The sequence below is a fragment of the Somniosus microcephalus genome, chromosome 29, assembly GCF_052327205.1.
Source record: "Somniosus microcephalus isolate GS21.2 chromosome 29, FLI_Smic_1.0, whole genome shotgun sequence".
In the NCBI taxonomy this organism is placed as follows: domain Eukaryota; kingdom Metazoa; phylum Chordata; class Chondrichthyes; order Squaliformes; family Somniosidae; genus Somniosus; species Somniosus microcephalus.
In genome coordinates, this window is record NC_141015.1 from 38,142,523 (window position 1) to 38,162,728 (window position 20,206).

A 20,206-nucleotide genomic window follows, 5' to 3' on the forward strand; every position below is an offset into this window, starting at 1 on the left:
TTGCGTCCCCAGTATTGATTGAGCTGCAGATAATAATCCAGGAGATATTCACACACCGTGCCACTGCAGTTGCACGCCTCCGAGCATGATCAGGGGAAAACTCGTAGGGGGGGGGGGTCTTTTCCCTGTGACAAAGCCCAGATAAACTGCAGCCTTCTGCACCAACTGTGCATTAAACCAGAGACACACAAAGCAGAATTAATGAACCCAACACCAGCGACCAAATGCAACACCCGGGTTAGCTCCAAAACAATCGTGGTAGTCATTTATTGTCAGAATTACATTGCTCTTTTATACAATTTGTTTTCAACAAATGATGCCCTTTTTCTTAATTGTATGCAATTTTTTAAAATCTCTTTTTTTTTTAAGGACTGCAGCAATGTCAGATGAATCGATAGTTTGTAAAATCTGCACAAAAACAGGATAAAACAGTAAAATAACACATGTAAATAAATTCCTTAATCCTTTTTAAAAAAAAAAAAAAAAACCCCCCAGAGGAAACGTGCATCCCATCTGCCCGCATGTTGGAAAGGCGGCACCCCAATTCTGTCGGCATCGGCAAGGCACCTGACATCTCGCCGTGATTTCGAACCCCCTTTTCCCCCTTCGGTTGGATCTTTAGAACCCACAGGGGTTCGGTTTAAATAAGAGAGTGTTCTCCCCGGTCCTAGCTTCTCCAGGCATTTCCACGGGTTGGTAGGTGGGAGTGGAAGTGTTGGCTGGCTGGCAGGGTGGGGAGGACAGGGGATGTCAACCCCTTCGGCATTCCTCACTACTCCTGGTCACTGACTGGCCGAATGGGGAGGTGGAGCTGGAGTGGATCGCGGAGACGCTTCAAGTCCAACTCGGCCTGAAATGCAGAATTAACCGGTGTTACAAGGCTGGGAGATCCCGAATTTCTCAGGACGAAGCCCTTTCCCACAAACCAACTCCTCCCACCCACCCACCAACCCACACTTGCTGCCGCACGAATCAAATCAATGCCATTAAAAGAAAGAAATTGCATTTCTATAGCGCCTTTCACGACCCCAGGACGTCCCAAAGCGCTTTACAGTCAATGAAGTATTTTTGAAGTGTAGTCACTGTTGTAATGCAAGAAACAATTTGCAGAGGATTATTCCACTTAGCTCTCTCTTTACCCAATGCCCATTTCCTAAGAGCGCCCTGTGCAGCTAACTCTTAACCTCATCTTGCATATTAGACAGAATGTACACAGTGACATGAATCAGTCATTCATGAAAGAAAGACTTATGAAATAATACTGAGCGGCCTTTGGGTGGCGCTGTCCAGGGAGAGTATAAATACTCGGGCACGGGCCCAGCTTGCGCAGGACATTCTTTAACAGGAACTAGTGAAGGACACAACTAGACCTCCGTGTTGTAAAATAGTTGATTAAAGCTTTGTTTAACGCTTAGACCAAGTGCCTAGTAGTTTTCTTACGTCTCACAGCTCAGACTCAGGGCAGTACCTGAGGTGAGGTTTTTCCAATCGATGTATCTACAATACAGCAGAGCGTCATCCCACAGGATTCAGCTGCGTGGATCCCCAACGCAAATGGCCGCCACGCCACACTGCTGTGTTTGCTGCCAGCCTGACCGACAATCGAACAGAAAACTGGTTCCCCCCGCCCTGCCGCCGAGGACCAGTCCAGCGTCTCCGCAGCAATCCAGTTCTTACCTGAGCAATCGCACCCTTAAGCTGGTTGTATTTCTCAATATCAAATTTTGTCTTTTTGGCTCCTTTGTGAAAGAAATGCAAGTATTGTCTGTCTCTGGCGTCAGGGTAAATGTATTCCTGCGGGGGAGGAAAGGAGAGCGCTTCAGTTAGGGTACGGTCACCCACTCATTAAAAGGAACAACTTGCCAGGGGCAGAAGGGAGGGTCGGCAATCAGAGGCCACAGATTTACGGCGATTGGCAAAAGTACCAGAGGCGACAGGAGGAAACCATCTTTCTTTAGAAACACAGCGAGTTATGAGGATCTGGAATGCGCTGCCTGAAAGGCTGGCGGAAGCAGATTCAAAGTAACTTTCAAAAAGGGAATTGGATAAATACTTGCAGGGAAAAAAATTACAGGGCCACGGGGAAAGAACAGGGGGGAAGTGGGTTCGACCCGAAATGTCAACTCAAATTTCTCTCCACGGATGTTGCCTGACCTGCTGAGTTTTTCCAGCATTTTCTGTTGTTATAGTGGGACTAATTGGATCGCTCTTTCAAAAGAGCCGGCAGAGGCACGATGGGCCTTTGTCGGAGCTGCATCATTCTATGATATAGGAACGTAGGAATTGCCAGATGAATGAAGACCAAGGTTCATCTAGTTCGCCTTCTACCATCCCAGTAGTTGCATGATACAACGATAATGGAGTTGTTGACTAATCACAGCGATCAATCGCCATCAATGAGTCGCCAACAGACCCAGACATGAGGCGAGGAAAACCCCCCCCCCAAGAGGTGGAGAGCTTTGGGAACCAAAGGTTCAAAGTCACCTGTTCCTCCCAAACCTGTCATGTTTCAAACTACTCATCGCAGTACTGCAAGACAGGCCACAGCCTGGAGTACGGAGGGTTGTAAATATTTATAACGGGTGATGTGGAGCTCAGCACATGGCTTCAGTTGGTTCAGCCACTACCCAGAGTGCAAAAAATTAACTTGCAATTATATAGCGCCTTTACATCCTCAGGACATCCCACAGACGATGGATCACGATTTGAAGTTTGGCTGCTACTGTTCTCCACCATCATGGCTCCTCAATGGACACACCAACAGATTTCTCTGGCAATTGAGGTGCTCCGTTGTGTGTGCCGATGGTTGATGTGCCCAGGCCCCACCTCCAGATGCCCTGAAACTTCAGATTTACCAGGGACGAATCTCTGAGGGGGGAAGCCAACTGCCCCAAGAGACTGCGAAGGAGATAACTTGGGGGAGGTTTAAAGGAGAGAACGGTGGCTCAAGTATATAAACCACACAATTCCCATCACATGGATACCTTAAAGGGTAATCACGAGCCTTAGGGCACACTGACCCACTTATTGCACACAAGGTTCATGGGAGACTCAAAATAGCACTGGGAAAGAAACTAACTCGGTTTGACGTCGCTTTTAAAGGACGGCTCCTCCGACAGTGCAGCACTCCCTCACTACTGCACTGAAGTGTCGGCCGAGGTTAGGTGCTCTAGTCCTGGAGTGGGGCTTGAACCGATGACCTTCTGGCAGAGGCCAAGGGGGGGCTACCAAATGAACCAGACTGAGAAATCATCGCTTTACACCAGCCTCCTTCCAAAGGTTTGCTGTGCCACCGTAAATAGAACAATGGGACAGGTGGGAATTCACTCCGCAATCTAATTGCAGTGAAGAACCCCCACCCCATGTTCCGAAGGAATTGGTTTCCGATCTCAACTGGGCTTCAAGGAAGGAAAGGACACGAGAATCAAAGCTAGTCTGAGCTGTGACTGACCCATGCAAGCAAAGCGAGAGGGGGCGGCTGACATTTTCCCTTCCCCCTCTTTCAGGTCTACAAATGCTCTCCATCCTCCCCCAAAATTCTTCTATTAGATTTGCAGATGGGGTGAGATGAAGAGGGATGGGAGGAGGCTTGTGGGGAGCACAAACACCAGCGTGGACGTGTTGGGCCGAATGGTCTGTTTCTGTGTTGTAAAATTCGATGCTGCGCTTCAGCAGGATGTGGGAATTTTTTGTTTTTAAATGCAAGGTTAAGCCAACTTCTAGCCATGTCGAGAATCAGAAATAACAGCACATGAGCCTACCTGCCGTGTGATTACAAAATAGGCGTACATAGCCATTGCCGTGCCGTACGTGATGAAATAGGTGACCGGCTCCATTATATCCCAGGAATATTCCCACCAAGTGAGCCGGGCCAGGATTCCGAACTGTGTCGCCATGAAAGCCATCCCGCCCCACAGTACCCAGGTCGACCTCTTGCCCGCTTTCCTGGCCAATTCCAACTTCACCTGTGGGAGAAGGGAGAGATACTTGAGTGATAAACAAAGAGCTCCAGTGTGCAAGGGTGAATCGAGCGCCTGTGGAATTTCAGAAAAGTAGTGATGAGACGTCCTTTACCTGATGAAATAAAAATTACATAAAAGGAAAGGAAACAGAAAAAAATAGGAGCAGGAGTCGGCCATTCGGCCCTTTGAGCCTGCTCCGCCATTCAATATGATCATGGCTGATCCCCTATCTCAATACCATATTCCCGCTCTCTCCCCATACCCCTTGATGCCTTTGTGTCCAGAAATCTATCTATCTCCTTCTTAAATATATTCAGTGACTTGGCCTCCACCGCCTTCTGTGGTAGAGAATTCCATAGGTTCATCACCCTCTGAGTGAAGAAATTTCTCCTCATCTCAGTCGTAAATGTCCTACCCCGTATCCTGAGACTGTGACCCCTAGTTCTAGACCCCCCCAGCCAGGGGAAACATCCTCCCTGCATCCAGTCTGTCGAGCCCTGTCAGAATTTTATACGTTTCAATGAGATCCCCTCTCATTCTTCTAAACTCTAGTGAATACAGGCCTAGTCGACCCAATCTCTCCTCATACGACAGTCCTGCCATCCCAGGAATCAGTCTGGTGAACCTTCGCTGCACTCCCTCTATGGCAAGTATATCCTCTCTTAGGTAAGGAGACCAAAACTGCACACAGTACTCCAGGTGTGGTCTCACCAAGGCCCTGTATAACTGGAGAGGAAACTATCCACAGTCAGGACCCCCCGGTCCCAGCGTCCAATCACACAGTGTCCCAGCTGAGAATACAAGGCCTACGATTGATGCACAACTTCACTCACTTTTTCGAGGGGCTCAAGCTGAGCGTTGAGCTCCTCCACTCGGCTCTTCAGTTCCCGCTCCTTGTGCAGCTGGTGCTCCTCGATACGCAAGGTGGTGAAGAGCTGCTGGACGAGGATTTTGACGTCATTCATTGACGTCGCGTCTTCGTGGCTCAGGCTCTCTGCAATATTTTTAAAGATAAAAAAAAATGTTTACGGTTAGCGGGTGAACTTTCCGGAAACTCCCAGAGCAAGTTGCCCAAGTGTGTGGATTGCACCCCCCTCCCTCCGGCATTCCTGTCGACGTGGCCTCCGACCACTCCCCTCCGACACGGCCTCTGACCGCTCTCCTCCGACTACAACCTCCGACCGCTCCCCTCCGACTACAACCTCTGACCGCTCCCCTCCGACACGGCCTCTGACCGCTCCTCTCCAACTACAACCTCCGACCGCTCCCCTCCGACTACAACCTCCGACCGCTCCCCTCCGACACGGCCTCTGACCGCTCCCCTCCGACACGGCCTCTGACCGCTCCCCTCCGACTACAACCTCCGACCGCTCCCCTCCGACTACAACCTCCAACCGCTCCCCTCCGACTACAACCTCCGACCGCTCCCCTCCGACTACAACCTCCGACCGCTCCCCTCCGACTACAACCTCCGACCGCTCCCCTCCGACTACAACCTCCGACCGCTCGCAGGCAGTGTTTTGGTTGCAATGTTCGACTCTGCGACTGGCTCGAGGTCACCAACTGTCTGATGGGAAGAGATATATCGCTCTCCGAGGGACAGCTGAACAACAGAAAAAGATTTACATTAACACAGCTCCTTATCGTGTCTGACAAAAATGCTTCAAAACGTGTCTCATACAAGAAATTACTTTGAAGTGCAGCGACTATTGCATTGACAGCCATGTCTGCACAGCAGGATCCCAGAAAAAGCAATGACATAAATGACGGTGTGAATGGTGCCCTAATGTTCTGTACCACCACAAGAGCGAGCACTTTCCTTTGGCGCTCCGACATGAATACGAATGTTATAACAAGGTTGCAGTGGAATGCACTCAGATACTCACCCACAATGTGTGCCGTCCACCACTAGGCGGCAGCAGAGCCACATCTGAAAGGTTTGGTCCCACCAAGGGCAAGTTAAATAGCTGCTCAATTGTCAAGTTTAAGCACAGACCTGCTTTTCGCTGAATCGCTCTCACGTGGACGTGCAGCCAAACGCCGCCACAAGGACAGTGTCAGGGACACTCAAGTCCACTCCAACTGAGTGGCTCTCAGTGCTGCCTCACGTCGCCCCGCCTGCCATTCGCCGCGACGCCACCGTGAGAGGAGCGACATCGACCTTCCCATTCATTGAAGACTTGGAAAACCCGCCACCAAAGCGCTTAAAATCGCGCCGCCATTCTGGGATGCAGCAGCCAATAGTCACGCAGCTGGTATCGACCCACTATCCAGATGGTCGGAATCGTGGGACGCACGCAACATAAAGAACTGAGACCTCATCACTGAGCCAACAGCAGAGGTCCCCGGCTTCGACCTCCCTCGAAGACAGTGGGCGGCGCTCAACCCAATCCACACGGGGCACGGACGATGCGACCACCTGCTCCACAAGTGAAAGATGAGGGAAGGTCCGAAGTGCGACTGTGGCCACGAGTCCCAGACCATGGAACACATCAACCTGCCCATTGAGATCTGTCGTGGGAGGCACCTTATTTCTCCACTCGGCTTCTCAGGAGGCCATCGAATGGACAGCCAAACCAGACATCCCATTAGAAGCTTTACCCGTCATATGAAACAACTCTCTTAAAGCGGCTCCCCAGAAAATTAAAATTAAAAGTCGACTCACATCTTTGACATATGCCGGTGGGACCTCTGATCGAGGAGAGCAGCCCGGTGCACCCAGCATTGGCACCAGTGGGAATGTGCACATGCAAAGGGCAGGGTTGCCAACTCTGGTCGGACATATTCCTGGAGGTATCACACAATCTCCTGCCTCCAATGCCCCGCCCCCACACTCCCACCATTGGTCGCCCAACATGTCCATCTTCGCGGCTCCCTGCCTCCCCACAGCCAATCGGAAGATGAATAGATTCTTCATTGCCTGATTGGATGATTCTAGATTGTCAGTCAAACAGATTTTTGGGGGCGGGGGGGGGGAAATGTCCAATATTTTTATAACTAGTGAACAAAAGTGTTCAACATATTTTTTTTATATAAACGTCCCCGCGATTTTTCTCCCGGGTGTTGCTCACAGCAGCGTCCTGGAGATTAATCTTTGATTCCTGGAGACTTGGCAACCCTAGCAGGGGGAGCAAACGTTATGAATGGAGCAGCCTGAATAGGGAGTGGGGGAAAGGGAGGAGTTGGGGGGCACAGAGTTCGCCTGATACTCATTGCTGAGGAGAATGGGTGGAGAAGGCAAGAACCTAAGAATTAGGAGCAGGAGTCGGCCACACAGCCCCTCGAGCCTGTTCCGCCATTCAATAAGGTCATGGCTGATCTTCAACCTGAACTCCACTTTCCCGCTCGATCCCCATATCCCTTAGTTCCCAAAAAACTATCGATCTCAGTCTTGAATATACTCAACGACTGAGCCTCCACAGCCCTCTGGGGTAGAGAATTCCAAAGATTCACCACCCTCAGTGAAGAAATTTCTCAAGGTCATAGCTACAAAGAAAGACAGGAAAGTTTGGCAAATGTCTGGTAAGATGTAATGGGCGATTGTGTTCAAAAGCTTTGTTGGCGTCTTGCAGAACTGTTTAACTTGGGCAGTGCCAGTTTGGCCGCACTCTCCCGAGTTAGAGGGTTGGGGTTCGAGCCCCAATCCAGAGACCCTAGCCCAGAATGTAGGACAACACCCCAGTGCAGTACTGAGTGCGTGCTGCATTCACGGAGTTGATGTCCTTCGCAGGAGATATTACAGCAAGGCCCCGTCTATCCGTTCTGGGGAGTTGAGTGGAGGTTAAATATCTCTCAGCACCAGGAGAAGAGGAGGAAGTTCAGCCTATGTCCTGGCTAACATTCCTCCCTCAAGAAGTCTTTAAGATTATGAAAAGGGTTCGATAAGGTACACATAGAGAAGATGTTTCCACTTGTGGGGGAAGACCAGAACTAGGGGCCATAAATATAAGATAGTTACTAATAAATCCAATAAGGAATTCAGAAGAAACTTCTTTACCCAGAGAGTGGTGAGAATATGGAACTCGCCACCACAGGGAGTGGTTGAAACATAGAAGATAGGAGCAGGAGTAGGCCATTCGGCCCCTCGAGCCTGCTCCGCCATTCAATGAGATCATGGCTGATCATCCAAACTCAGTACCCTGTCCCTGCTTTCTCCCCATACCCCTTGATCCCTTTAGCCTCGAGAAATATATCCAACTCCTTCTTGAATATATTTAATGAATTGGCCTCAACTGCCCTGTATGGCAGAGAATTCCACAGGTGCACCACTCTCTGGGTGAAGAAATTCCTGCTCATCTCAGTCCTAAATGGCTTACCCCTTATCCTTAGACTGTGACCCCTGGTTCTGGACTCCCCGCCATTGGGAACATCCTTCCTGCATCTAGTCTGTCTAGTCCTGTTAGAATTTAATAAGTTTTAATGAGGCGATTAGCACAGATGCATTTAAGGGGAAGCTGGATAAACACATGAGGGAGAAAGGAATGGAAGGATGTGCCGATAGGGGCGAGAAGGAGGAGTGGGAGGAGGCTCGAGTGGAGCATAAACACCAGCATGGGCCAGTTGGGCCAAATGGCCTGTTTCTGTGCTGTAAATTCTATATAACCAACACCAACCAAGCACGTGTCATGACTGTGATGTGTGTCTGTGGCTACTTTAGCTGTATATTTGCCTAAAAAGCAGTCACTGCATTTCAAATTAATTGGATGCAACATGCTTCAAGTTGTTTTGATAGACGTGATAAAGTGCTATATAAATACAAGGTTTTTTTTTTTTTTTTTAAATTCAATCATTCCCAAAATATTCACTGCTGCTTTTCAGCAAGGCTTGTAATTATTTCGCCCTCATGAATAAACAAGCAGATGCAGAATGTTCCAAAGACAACTGAAAACACAGCAGCCGTGCAATGTAACACCCAATATTATTAATTAGGCTAAAATTCTGTTAGGCGGAAAAGCCAGAGCGAATCCCAATTACAGGCGTTTTAGGTAGCTGTCAACCAGTCCCTGCTTCACAGAGTACACTCGTGGTGTTCCAAGCCTGGATTTGCTAATTGGGCGCGAGCCTGACCGGACACGGGGGCAGGGTGCGATTCCCGCTCACCCAACACAGAGCAGGGTCCCTGTGGTGTATGTGCCTTTAAGAGCAATTATGGTGTATGTGCCTTTAAGAGCCCCAGGTGTGCGTAATGCCGGTAATTGCCACTTGGGCTATATAAGCCTGTGTATTGTGTATATCCTTCAGAAACCCCCCCCAGACTTGCTTAGTAAATATCTATGAACCAACTCCTGTCTTCAGTGTCTTTATCTACACATGGACACTACAGTCCCCACAGCACCTTCAGATTCAGCCTCTTCCACTTTTTAAATCAGCTCCTGCCATCAGAGCGCTTCCCCATTGAGGGAGGGAGGGAGGGAGGGGAGACAGGGAGGGGAGACAGGGAACCGCATGTTGCCACAGTATTTAAAGGACTGCAGCAGCTTAAATAGACAACACGCTCCTCCAATTCTGGCCTCTTGAGCATCCCTGATTTTCATCGCTTCACTACTGCTGGCCGTGCCTGCAGCTGTCTAGGCCCCAAGCTCTGGAGTTCCCTCCCAAAACCTCTTCGCCTCCTTAAAACCTCAAGTTGGTTTGAGAGACGTGATAAAGTGCGATATAATTACAAGTCTTTTGTTTTGAAAATTCAGTAATTCCCAGAATAGTCACTGCTGCTTTTCAGCAAGGTTTGTGTGATTATTTTGCCCTCTTTGACCACGCTTTGGAGTCATCTGTCCTCCTCATGTGGCTCGGTGTCAATTGTTGCCCGATAACACTCCTGTGAAGCGTCGTGGGACGTTTTACTACATTAAAAGGCGCTGTATAAATGCAAGTTGTTGTTTAAACCCAGAAATAGGACAGCAGCAAGAAATTCTGCACAAACTAATGTTGACGGATATTGGGTTAAATGCAGATCAACACCAATTGTAGGGTGGACTGACTCAACCGTACTGAGCCACGACAGCGATCATACCTCTCTTTGGTGGCTGCACATAGTGCGTTATGTCATTTATCACTAATTTGAAGTCATCGAGAAGTAGAATATCAATTCCTGTGGATGCAGCTATTCGATTTCCATCTGTAGAGGGGGGGACACAGATATGGAGCAATTAGAGCAAACAGCCACCAGGGGCAGTACAATCACCATTGTGTAGGATCTGCTCAGACAAAGGCAGAACCCCCCTTCCGATCAAACCATCACATCCTTCGGCAATCCCAATCCCACCGCCTGTCCATTTCAGGTTCCGTAAATATGAGTCCTAAACCATCCGTTGCACGCCCTGCAACGCCAGTACAAACCTGCCCACAGGAGTGGGACTTGGTCAGCCCCCATCCCCCAACTCAATGACCCCAAAAATTGCAGAACAATTCTGGAACTGGGTCCCTGGGAGGAAGAGCGAGTAACCAAGGAACTCAAACTAGCAAATTTATCAGATGAGCTGCATATCTCATCATCAGGGCTATGGACGTCAAATTACCATGGGATTTTTACCAGTGCCCTAGAATCTAAGGATAAGGGGTAAGCCATTTAGGACAGAGATGAGGAGGAATTTCTTCACCGAGAGTGGTGAACCTCTGGAATCCTCTGCCACACAGGGCAGTTGAGGCCAATTCATTAAATATATTCAAGAAGGAGTTGGATATATTTCTTAAGGCTAAAGGGATCAGGGAATATGGGGAGAAAGCAGGGACAGGGTACTGAATTTGGATGATCAGCCATGATCTCATTGAATGGCGGAACAGGCTCGAGGGGCCGAATGGCCTACTCCTGCTCCTATCTTCTATGTTTCTATTCATAGAAACTTACAGCACAGGAGGCCAGGAGCAGTCGCGCTCAGTCCCACATGCCCCAGTGATAATGTTTAGTGATCGATTTTCTATGGAAAAGCAATACCAAAAGCTTCGCTCATTAATCACTGGAGCTTGAACAGCGAGCTCAGAAACTGGTGGGAGAGATCTTGGGTGGTCTTATTCCTAGAAATTACCTTAATTTTAGTTTTAGCCTCATTCCAAGTTTTAATTTTCTTCTCTTGATAATATCGGTAAGAAATTTAGTCCCAGTTTTCAGTGGAACTTTTTTCCGTCCCATTTAAAAAAAAAAAAAAAATTCCTCCCTTCCTCTAATTTTCGTTCCTGGTCTTCAGGATGTTTCCCAAAATTAGAGTGTGTTCTGCCGGCTGTTTCACTTCCCACATCACTCACGAGGCCACAGGAAATGTTGAGGAATAATTAAAAGGTGAAAACAGAGACTTGCATACATCTGTGTCCGTGGCCTCGCCCCCTTCCTTATCTCTAATATCCTCCAGCCCCACAACCCTCCGAGATATCTGCGCTGCTCTAATTCTGGCCTCGCGCGCATCCCCGATTTTAAATCGCTCCACCATTAGCCGCTGTGCCTTCAGCCGCCTAGGCCCCAAGCTCTGGAATTCCTTCCCTAAACCGCGCTCTCCTCCTTTACAAGGTGCTCCTTAAAACCAACCTCTTTGACCAAGGTATTGGTCACCTGCCCTAATATCTCATATAGCTCGGTGTCAAATTTTGTTCTGACACTCGTGTGATACGTCTTAGAAACACAGAAGATAGGAGCAGGAGTAGGCCATTCGGCCCCTCCAGCCTGCTCCGCCATTTAATGAGATCATGGCTGATCATCCAAATTCAGTACCCTGTCCATGCTTTCTCCCCATATCCCTTGATCCCTTAGCATTAAGAAATATATCCAACTTCTTCTTGAATATATTTAATGAATTGGCCTCAACTGCCTTCTGTGGTAGAGAATTCCACAGGTTCACCACGCTCTGGGTGAAGAAATTCCTCCTCATCTCAGTCCTAAATGGCCTACCCCTTATCCTTAGACTGTGACCCCTGGTTCTGGACTCCCCCGCCATCGGGAACATCCTTCCGGCATCTAGTCTGTCTAGTCCTGTTAGAATTTTATAAGTTTCAATGAGATCCCCTCTTATTCTTTATCTTGAATTTGTGAGCTTCAGCCTAGGGCGAGGGTTAGGTTTTTCGACCAGTGTCTGCGAATGATGTTTTTTTGATATCTAGCTTTAATTTAGCATCAAAAGATCCAATGAATATTTCACTCGGTGACTATTTTCGTGGCTGGGCTCCAAGGCCGGCGGCCGTACCTGGGGTGTAGATGGCGACTCGATCGATGCCCTTATCCTCTGCCTGCAGTTGCTTCAGGAAAACACCCACAGAGTCAGAGATGGGTCGGAGGGTGAACTGGCAACGCTCCTGCCGCGATGGTAGGTTCACGGAGAGCACGGGTAATCCGTTCTGGTAAACAACTGCTACATCTGCAGAGAGAGAGAGAGAGAGAGAACAGTGAGGATTCACTCGCACTAAGATTGCATTGAAGAACACATTCCCACAAACACACCAATGCAACTTAACTTCCACGGCCTCGTCCCCTCCCGATCTCTGCAACCTCCAGCAACCCTACAACCCTCCGAGATCTCTGCGCTCCTCTAATTCTGGCCTCTTGCGCATCCCCGATTTTAATCGCTCCACCACTGGCGGCCGTGCCTTCAGCTGCCTGGGCCCCGAGCTCTGGAATTCCCTCCCTAAGCCTCTCCGCCCCTCTCTCCTCCTTTGCCGTGGAGGGAGTGCAGCGAAGATTCACCAGACTGATACCTGGGATGGCAGGAATGACGTATGGAGAGAGATTGGGTCGATTAGGCTTATATTCACTAGAGTTTAGAAGAACGAGAGGGGATCTCATTGAAACATAAAATTTTAACAGGACTAGACAGACCAGATGCAGGATGGATGTTCCCGATGGCGGGGGAGTCCAGAACCAGGGGTCACAGTCTAAGGATAAGGGGTAAGCCATTTAGGACAGAGATGAGGAGGAATTTCTTCACCCAGAGAGTGGTGAACCTGTGGAATTCTCTACCACAGAAGGCAGTGGAGGCCAATTCATTAAATATATTCAAGAAGGAGTTAGATATATTTCTTAAGGCTAAAGAGATCAAGGGATATGGGGAGAAAGCAGGGACAGGGTACTGAATTTGGATGATCAGCCATGATCTCATAAAATGGCGGAGCCTAAATGGCTTACCCCTTATCCTTAGACTGTGACCCCTGGTTCTGGACTCCCCCGCCATCAGGAACATCCTTCCTGCATCTAGTCTGTCTAGTCCTGTTAGAATTTTATAAGTTTCAATGAGATCCCCTCTCATTCTTCTAAACTCCAGCGAGTATAAGCCTAATCGACCCAATCTCTCCTCATACGTCATTCCTGCCATCCCAGGTATCAGTCTGGTGAATCTTCGCTGCACTCTCGCCATGGAAAGAACATCCTTCCTCAGATAAGGTGATTATGAGGGAAAACTGGCTCAGCGACACTGCCTGGTTGCCAATTCCAGCACTCAAAGCCAAGTGAAAGGTTCAGTAGGTACTGGAAACCAAACCTGACAGATGCTCCTCTTCGATTCAACTGTTGAGATTGGCATTCAGCAGCAGGCCAGATGCCGATTCTCGTTGAGCTAATTGGCAGCCAGCTGGAGACAGATCTCCTGAAGATACCAGCGAGGGCGGTTTGCTCCCAGCGTGACAGGGGTCTTGAGGCTACATTATTGCCAATTGACAGACAGCTCATTCCAGGCAGACAGGACGGATGGATGGATAGTCAGAGAGAATAGTGGACCTCTGGAACAGGCTGCCGTCTTGTGCAGTGGATGGCGATTCGCTGAATTCCTTCAAGCGAGAGCTGGACCTGTTTCTGGCTGGGGCGGAGATCACCTCGCACAGAAGGGAGGTACTGCAGGGATTTCAGGGCTAGAGCGAGTTCCTGGACTAGTTCCAATCGCCGAGCTGGGCCGGAGAGGAATTTCCCAGATTTTCTTTCCCCATATTGGCCTGTTTTTAAAAAAAATCCGGTTTTTCGCCTCTCGCAGGAGATCACATGGTTTCGGGTGGGGTGCAGTGTGTCTATATTGCGCTACACAATGTATTACAATTGTGGGGCAGGCTCGATGGACCAGAGGACTATTCTTCGTATAAAAGCCTTTCATATTCAGCCACAGGTGAGATGTTAATGCGAGGCCCTGTCTGCCTTTTCAACTGGACGCTGAAGCTCCAAAAGGAACTAATCAAAGAGGAGCAGGGTGTCCAGTGTCCTGGCCAACTGTCCTCCGCCAACCAACACCACCAAAAACAAATGAGCTGGTCATTTATCTCACTGCTGTTGGTGGGATCTTCCTGTGTGCAAAAATGGCGGTTGCGTTCCTCGTCACAAAAGTTACTGCATTTCAAAAGTTGTTCAATGTATACAAAGTGCTTGAAAGCAAATGAGTGACATGATGAGGTGCATGATCAATGAAATCTGTCCTATTGCGAGTGGGGGATAGTTATTTACACTGGGAACTCCTACAGCTTTTTTTTTACATTTAGAAATTCTCATGCCGTACTTTTCTCAGTAACAAGCCGCGATACAAAGGGTGGCTAATGATCTCCCCAAAGCAAGATATGGCTGTCGCAGAATGCAGAATTGGAAGCTCCCTTCTCCCTGTGCAGACGGAAGGGCAAAACCCTAACGTATCTGGGAACAAGGAGCGCTCGGCACATTGAGAGGAAACGGTGTGAAGCACAGAACCTCCACCAGCGCTGCAGCCACTCCACAGCGATCCTGCAAATTAGAGAATGGTTTCCATTCTTCTAACACTTTGAACAGTGATGTATCAATTCTGCTCCCAGAAGTTCAAGAAACTGGATTAGCATTTCACCCTTTAAGAAAAGGCTTCACAAGAAAACACAGGACTAGAAAAGATCAAAGGCTGATCTGGCTGCTCGCAAGTTTTAAGAAGAATGACAAAACCATCTCAGTTCCTCAAGTGTCAGCCGTGGCTCAGTGGGCAGCACTCTCGCCACGGAGTCAGAAGGTTGTGGGTTCAAGTCCCACTCCAATGAGACTTGAGCACAAAAATCCAGGCGGACACTCCAGTGCAGTGCTGAGGGAGTGCCGCACTGTCAGTGGTGCTGTCTTTCGGATGAAACGTTAAACAGATACCCTGTCTGCGCTCTCAGGTGGACCATGGCACTGTTTCGAAAGAAGAACAGGGGAGTTATCCCCGGTGTCCTGGTACCAATATTTATCCCTCAAATCAACATCACTAAAAAAAGAGATTATCTGGTCATTATCAAATTGCTGTATGTGGGAGCTTGCTGTGTGCAATTTGGCTGCCGCGTTTCCTACATTACAACAGTGACCACACTTCAAAAAGTACTTCATTGGCTGTAAAGCACGTCAGGATGTCCAGGGGTCATGAAAGGCGCTATATAAATGCAAATCTTTCTTTCTCAATGTTTTTGTTTTTAAAAAGGTCAGTCAGTGACATGATTATTACAACTCAACTATCCTAACTGTAGTGTATGTACCTTTAAGGGGAGAACTACTTTTTACAGCTCCTGTATACTGTAGTACCGGCAGTGACCACACCTGTATATAAACCCCGAGTAGGGATCTGTACTGTTAGTTTTAAAGTAACCCTCGTCCAGTAAACACCTGTTGATTGTTCCTCTGCAGTCTCTGTCTATTTATTGAAGGACACCATACATCAAGATTCACGGATTTAACACTAACCACCTCACTGAATGAAACACGGCTCCATATGGTTAGTGCAGCAAACCCGACGGTTGCTGGAGCTGAACGATTTGCACATTGATGCTTCAGAGAGTTTATCGGTTTTGCATTATTAGGGCCCGAATAAATTCTTGGACCAAGTGCGGAAAACACACGGGTCAACACCCAGTGTTAACCACACGCACAGATTAGGAGATCGGTTGGGGAGAACTCCCCTGGCTCCTCTTCAAAATGGCGCCATCGGATCCGTTCCGTCCACCCGAGGGGGGGGGGGGGGGCAGCTGGAGCCGCAGTTTAACGTCTCACCCGAAAGATTATAACACCCGTGAGTGAAATGTGTTAACTTAAAATTCGGAGATGTTTTGAGATATCTCTTGCCACATACAGGAATCCCGCCCCCAACCGCGGTTTTGCCATACGCGGATTTCACGTATACGCGGTTTCCACTCTGCGACAATTTTCGCCAACCGCGGCCGTGAAATTCGCGAATCCGCGGTTTTTAATTTAGGAATAGATACATAGAAACATAGAAGATAGGAGCAGGAGTAGGCCATTCGGCCCCTCGAGCCTGCTCCGCCATTCAATGAGATCATGGCTGATCATCCAAATTCAGTACCCTGTCCCTGCCTTCTCCCCATATCCCTTGATCCCTTTAGCCTTAAGAAATATATCTAACTCCTTCTTCAATATATTTAATGAATTGGCCTCTACTGCCTTCTGTGGTAATAAAGGTAAATAACATGATTTTTATATTCTTTTTTATTGTGTTCATACACATTTATACTGAATTTGCCAACCGCGGCTTTACTAACCATGGGGGGTTTCCAGGGACGTATCCCCCGCGGTTTCCAGGGCCGTATCCCCCGCGGTTGGGGAGGGGGTCCCTGTACTTCGCAGTACGTCTATGAATTACTGCAGGCAGCCTGGAGTGCTGAACCCTCGAGGTTTTGCGCTCAGCACAGGCAGATGGCAGCTCATCAGTCCAAGACAGTCAATCACTGCAAAGATGCACGGCCTGCCCCAACCCAGCTCCAGGGGACGAACAAGCACGTTGAGCAAAGTGGAGCCACATGTGGGGTCACAAATGTGGGGCAGGTGACGACTGACAGGCTCCCTGTTACAGGCCCTTAGCAAAGCCTCGCTTCTTCTGACAGCAACTCGGCATGCTTCAGGTGCGAGACATGGCAAGAAACTGACAGCATCAGATATATTATACATAAATTAAGTACAAATAAAAGCATCCTCTCCTTGCCTGAGGGAGCAGCCAAAAGGCCAGACTGTAAAAGGATGCGTTTCTAGCTCCTGCTGTCACTGAACACAGTTATCAGATTCGGACCGGGGGGGGGGGGGGGGGGGGGGAAAAGAGAGAGAGAGAGACAGAGAGAGAGAGAGACAGAGACAGAGAGAGAGACAGAGAGAGAGAGAGAGACAGAGAGAGAGAGAGAGAGAGAGAGAGAGAGAGAGAGAGAGATCTATGACCGAACTCCGAATCCCCGCTTTTGCCCCATATCCCTTAAAACGTTTGGTTAACAAAAAAATCAATTTCAAAATTAAAACTAACAATTGGTCTCGCATCAATTGCCATTTGCGGAAGAGAGTTCCAGACTTCTACCACCCTTTGTGTGTGGAGTGTTTCCTAATTTCACTCCCGAAAGGTCTGGCTCTAATTTTTAGACGATGCCCCCCAGTCCTAGAATCCCCAGCCAGCGGAAATAGTTTCTCTCTCTCTACCCTATGTGTTCCCCTTAATATCTTGAAAACTTCGATCAAATTACCCCTTAACCATCTAAATTCTGGGGAATACAACCCTAGTTTGTGTAACCTCTCCTCGTAACTTAACCCCTGGAGTCCGGGTATCATTCTGGTAAACCTACGCTGCACTCCCTCCAAGGCCAGTATATCCTTCCTAAGGTGTGGTGCCCAGAACTGTTCACAGTGCTCCAGGTGTGGTCTAACCAGGGTTTGTACAGCTGCAGCATAACTTCTAGCCCTTGTACTCTAGTCCTCTAGATATAAAGGCCAGCATTCCATGAGCCTTTTTGATTGTTTTCTGTACCTGTCTGTGACATTTTAATGATCTAGGTACCTGGACCCCCAAGTCTCTTTGGACCTCCACTGTTTCTTGCTTTAGGCCAGATAAGCAAACCAGAAGTGTCGACAGAGAAAGTGTGAAAGAAACCAGCTACAGTTCAACAGTAACTTTCACAATAAATGCCAGATATTGCAATTAAATAAACTGAGATAGGAACAGGCCCACAGTCTGTGTAAACTTCCCTTTGAAGATCACTTCACACTGTCTAGCCAGGAGGGAAAGAAGTATTTTTAGTCCTCTGAACTTGGCAATGAATTTGTTCCATGTGCTTCAATAGCAATAAGCTGATGAACTTCTGCTTTGCCATGAAGTACATCTGGTCAATACATGGGAGAAAACTGCTGGGTGGACTCCACACTTCCTCAAAATAGCGCCGTGGGATCTTTTACGTCCACCCGAGAGGGCAGACGGGGGGACCTCAGTTTAACAGCTCATCAGAAAGACGGCACCTCCGACAGTGCAGCACTCCCTCAGTACTGCTCCTCCGACAGTGCGGCACTCCCTCAGCACTGCCCCTCCGACAGTGCGGCGCTCCCTCAGTACTGCACCTCCGACAGTGCGGCGCTCCCTCAGTACTGCTCCTCCGACAGTGCGGCGCTCCCTCAGTACTGTTCCTCCGACAATGCAGCACTCCCTCAGTACTGCCCCTCCGACTGTGCGGCACTCCCTCAGTACTGCCCCTCCGACAGTGCGGCACTCCCTCAGTACTGATCCTCCGACAGTGCAGCACTCCCTCAGTACTGATCCTCCGACAGTGCGGCACTCCCTCAGCACTGCCCCTCCGACAGTGCGGCACTCCCTCAGTACTGCCCCTCCGACAGTGCGGCACTCCCTCAGCACTGCCCCTCCGACAGTGCGGCACTCCCTCAGTACTGCCCCTCCGACAGTGCGGCACTCCCTCAGCACTGCCCCTCCGACAGTGCAGCACTCCCTCAGTACTGCACTGGAGTGTCAGCCTGGATTTTGCGCTCAAGTCTCTGGAGTGGGGCTTGAACCCACGACCTTCTCTGACTCCGAGGGGATATCAAAAAAACACAGAAGAGGAGACCTGCTCTCCGGCAATACACAGGTAGCTGCACTAGGAGTGCTGGATGCAGCAGGAAGGGGGGGGGGGGAAACAAGTAGTGTGAAATCATCAGGAGAATACGTCAGGCAGTCAGTGATAATCCACGGGATAAATCAATCGCCTGCTTTTCCAACAGGTGTCTGAACACACGCGAATCAGAATAACCACGAGAATCGCTCGAGGTAGATCCATCCTGCTCCGCTGACCCCTCAGTTCAGATAGCTTCCTGACAGCAGCAAGCGAAGTATTGGGACAGTTTCAGGCACCTTGTAACACCGTGGACAGGTGTGGGATTATCTGAAAGGGAAGTTTCCTTGGGTTTCCAATTGCAGAGCCGTGCTTTTCTATTAGGCTGCTCTGGGATTTGAGCAACTTGCTTCCGACGATGCTCCTCACCTGCAGAATATCGAAGAGCACCTCAGCGGGCAGAGGAAACACAACGATGAGGAGGGTGGTGGGGGAGAGGGGTGAAGAGGAGGGCAGCATTTGACAGTCTAAGAGGACATGAGGCTTCTAAATCCAGGGAGGTGGCAAGACAGAGGGATTGCAAATGGTATGTTGGCCTTCATAGCGAGAGGATTGGCGTACAGGAGCAAGGATGTCTTGCTGCAGTTGTACAGGGCCTTGGTGAGACCACACCTTGAATATCGTGTGCAGTTTTGGTCGCCTTATCTGAGGAAGGATGTGCTTGCCATGGAGAGAATGCAGCAAAGATTCACCAGACTGATACCTGGGATGGCAGGAATGACGTATGAGGAGATATTGGGCTTATACTCGCTGGGAGTTTAGAAGAATGAGAGGGGATCTCATTGAAACTTATAAAATTCTAACAGGACTAGACAGACTAGATGCAGGAAGGATGTTCCCGATGGCGGGGAAGTCCAGAACCAGGGGTCACAGTCTAAGGATAAGGGGTAAGCCATTTAGGACAGAGATGAAGAGGAATTTCTTCACCCAGAGAGTGGTGAACCTGTGGAAGTCTCTACCACAAAAGGCAGTTGAGGCCAATTCATTAAATATATTCAAGAAGGAGTTAGATATATTTCTTAAGGCCAAAGAGATCAAGGGATATGGGGAGAAAGCAGGGACAGGGTACTGAATTTGGATGATCAGCCATGATCTCATTGAATGGCGGCGCAGGCTTGAGGGGCCGAATGGCCTACTCCTGCTCCTATCTTCTATGTTTCTATGTTTCTATTTAGGGACAGGGATTGGTGGTTGCTGTAGTTAAGATGCAGATCAGCCGAAATCTAATTGAATGGCGGAACAGGCTCGCTGGGGCCATGATGGCCTACTTCTGCTTTTATTTCTTATGTTCTCAGAGAGGTCCTCATAGGACCAGTGCCAGCTATAAATTCTTTGGGAAGGGGGTGGTAATATAGTGTCAGAGTCATAACAACACAGAAGGAGGCCATTCGGCCCATTGAGTCCGTGCCGGCTCTCTGTAGAGCAATCCAGTC

General features: G+C 48.9%; 1 protein-coding gene across 1 annotated transcript in view; it reads right to left on the reverse strand.

The window, feature by feature from the left end:
• Positions 1 to 238: 238 nt before the first annotated feature.
• mcu (mitochondrial calcium uniporter) overlaps positions 239 to 20,206 on the reverse strand; it is an 88,259-nt gene continuing 68,291 nt past the window's right edge. The window contains exons 3-8 of the mRNA XM_085969988.1: positions 12,131 to 12,443; positions 9,973 to 10,077; positions 4,796 to 4,956; positions 3,762 to 3,965; positions 1,678 to 1,794; positions 239 to 850 (exon numbers count right to left, since the gene is read on the reverse strand). Coding sequence (XP_085826114.1) covers positions 773 to 850; positions 1,678 to 1,794; positions 3,762 to 3,965; positions 4,796 to 4,956; positions 9,973 to 10,077; positions 12,131 to 12,443 — 978 coding nt within the window. The 3' untranslated portion in view covers positions 239 to 772. The remainder of the gene's footprint in view (positions 851 to 1,677; positions 1,795 to 3,761; positions 3,966 to 4,795; positions 4,957 to 9,972; positions 10,078 to 12,130; positions 12,444 to 20,206) is intronic.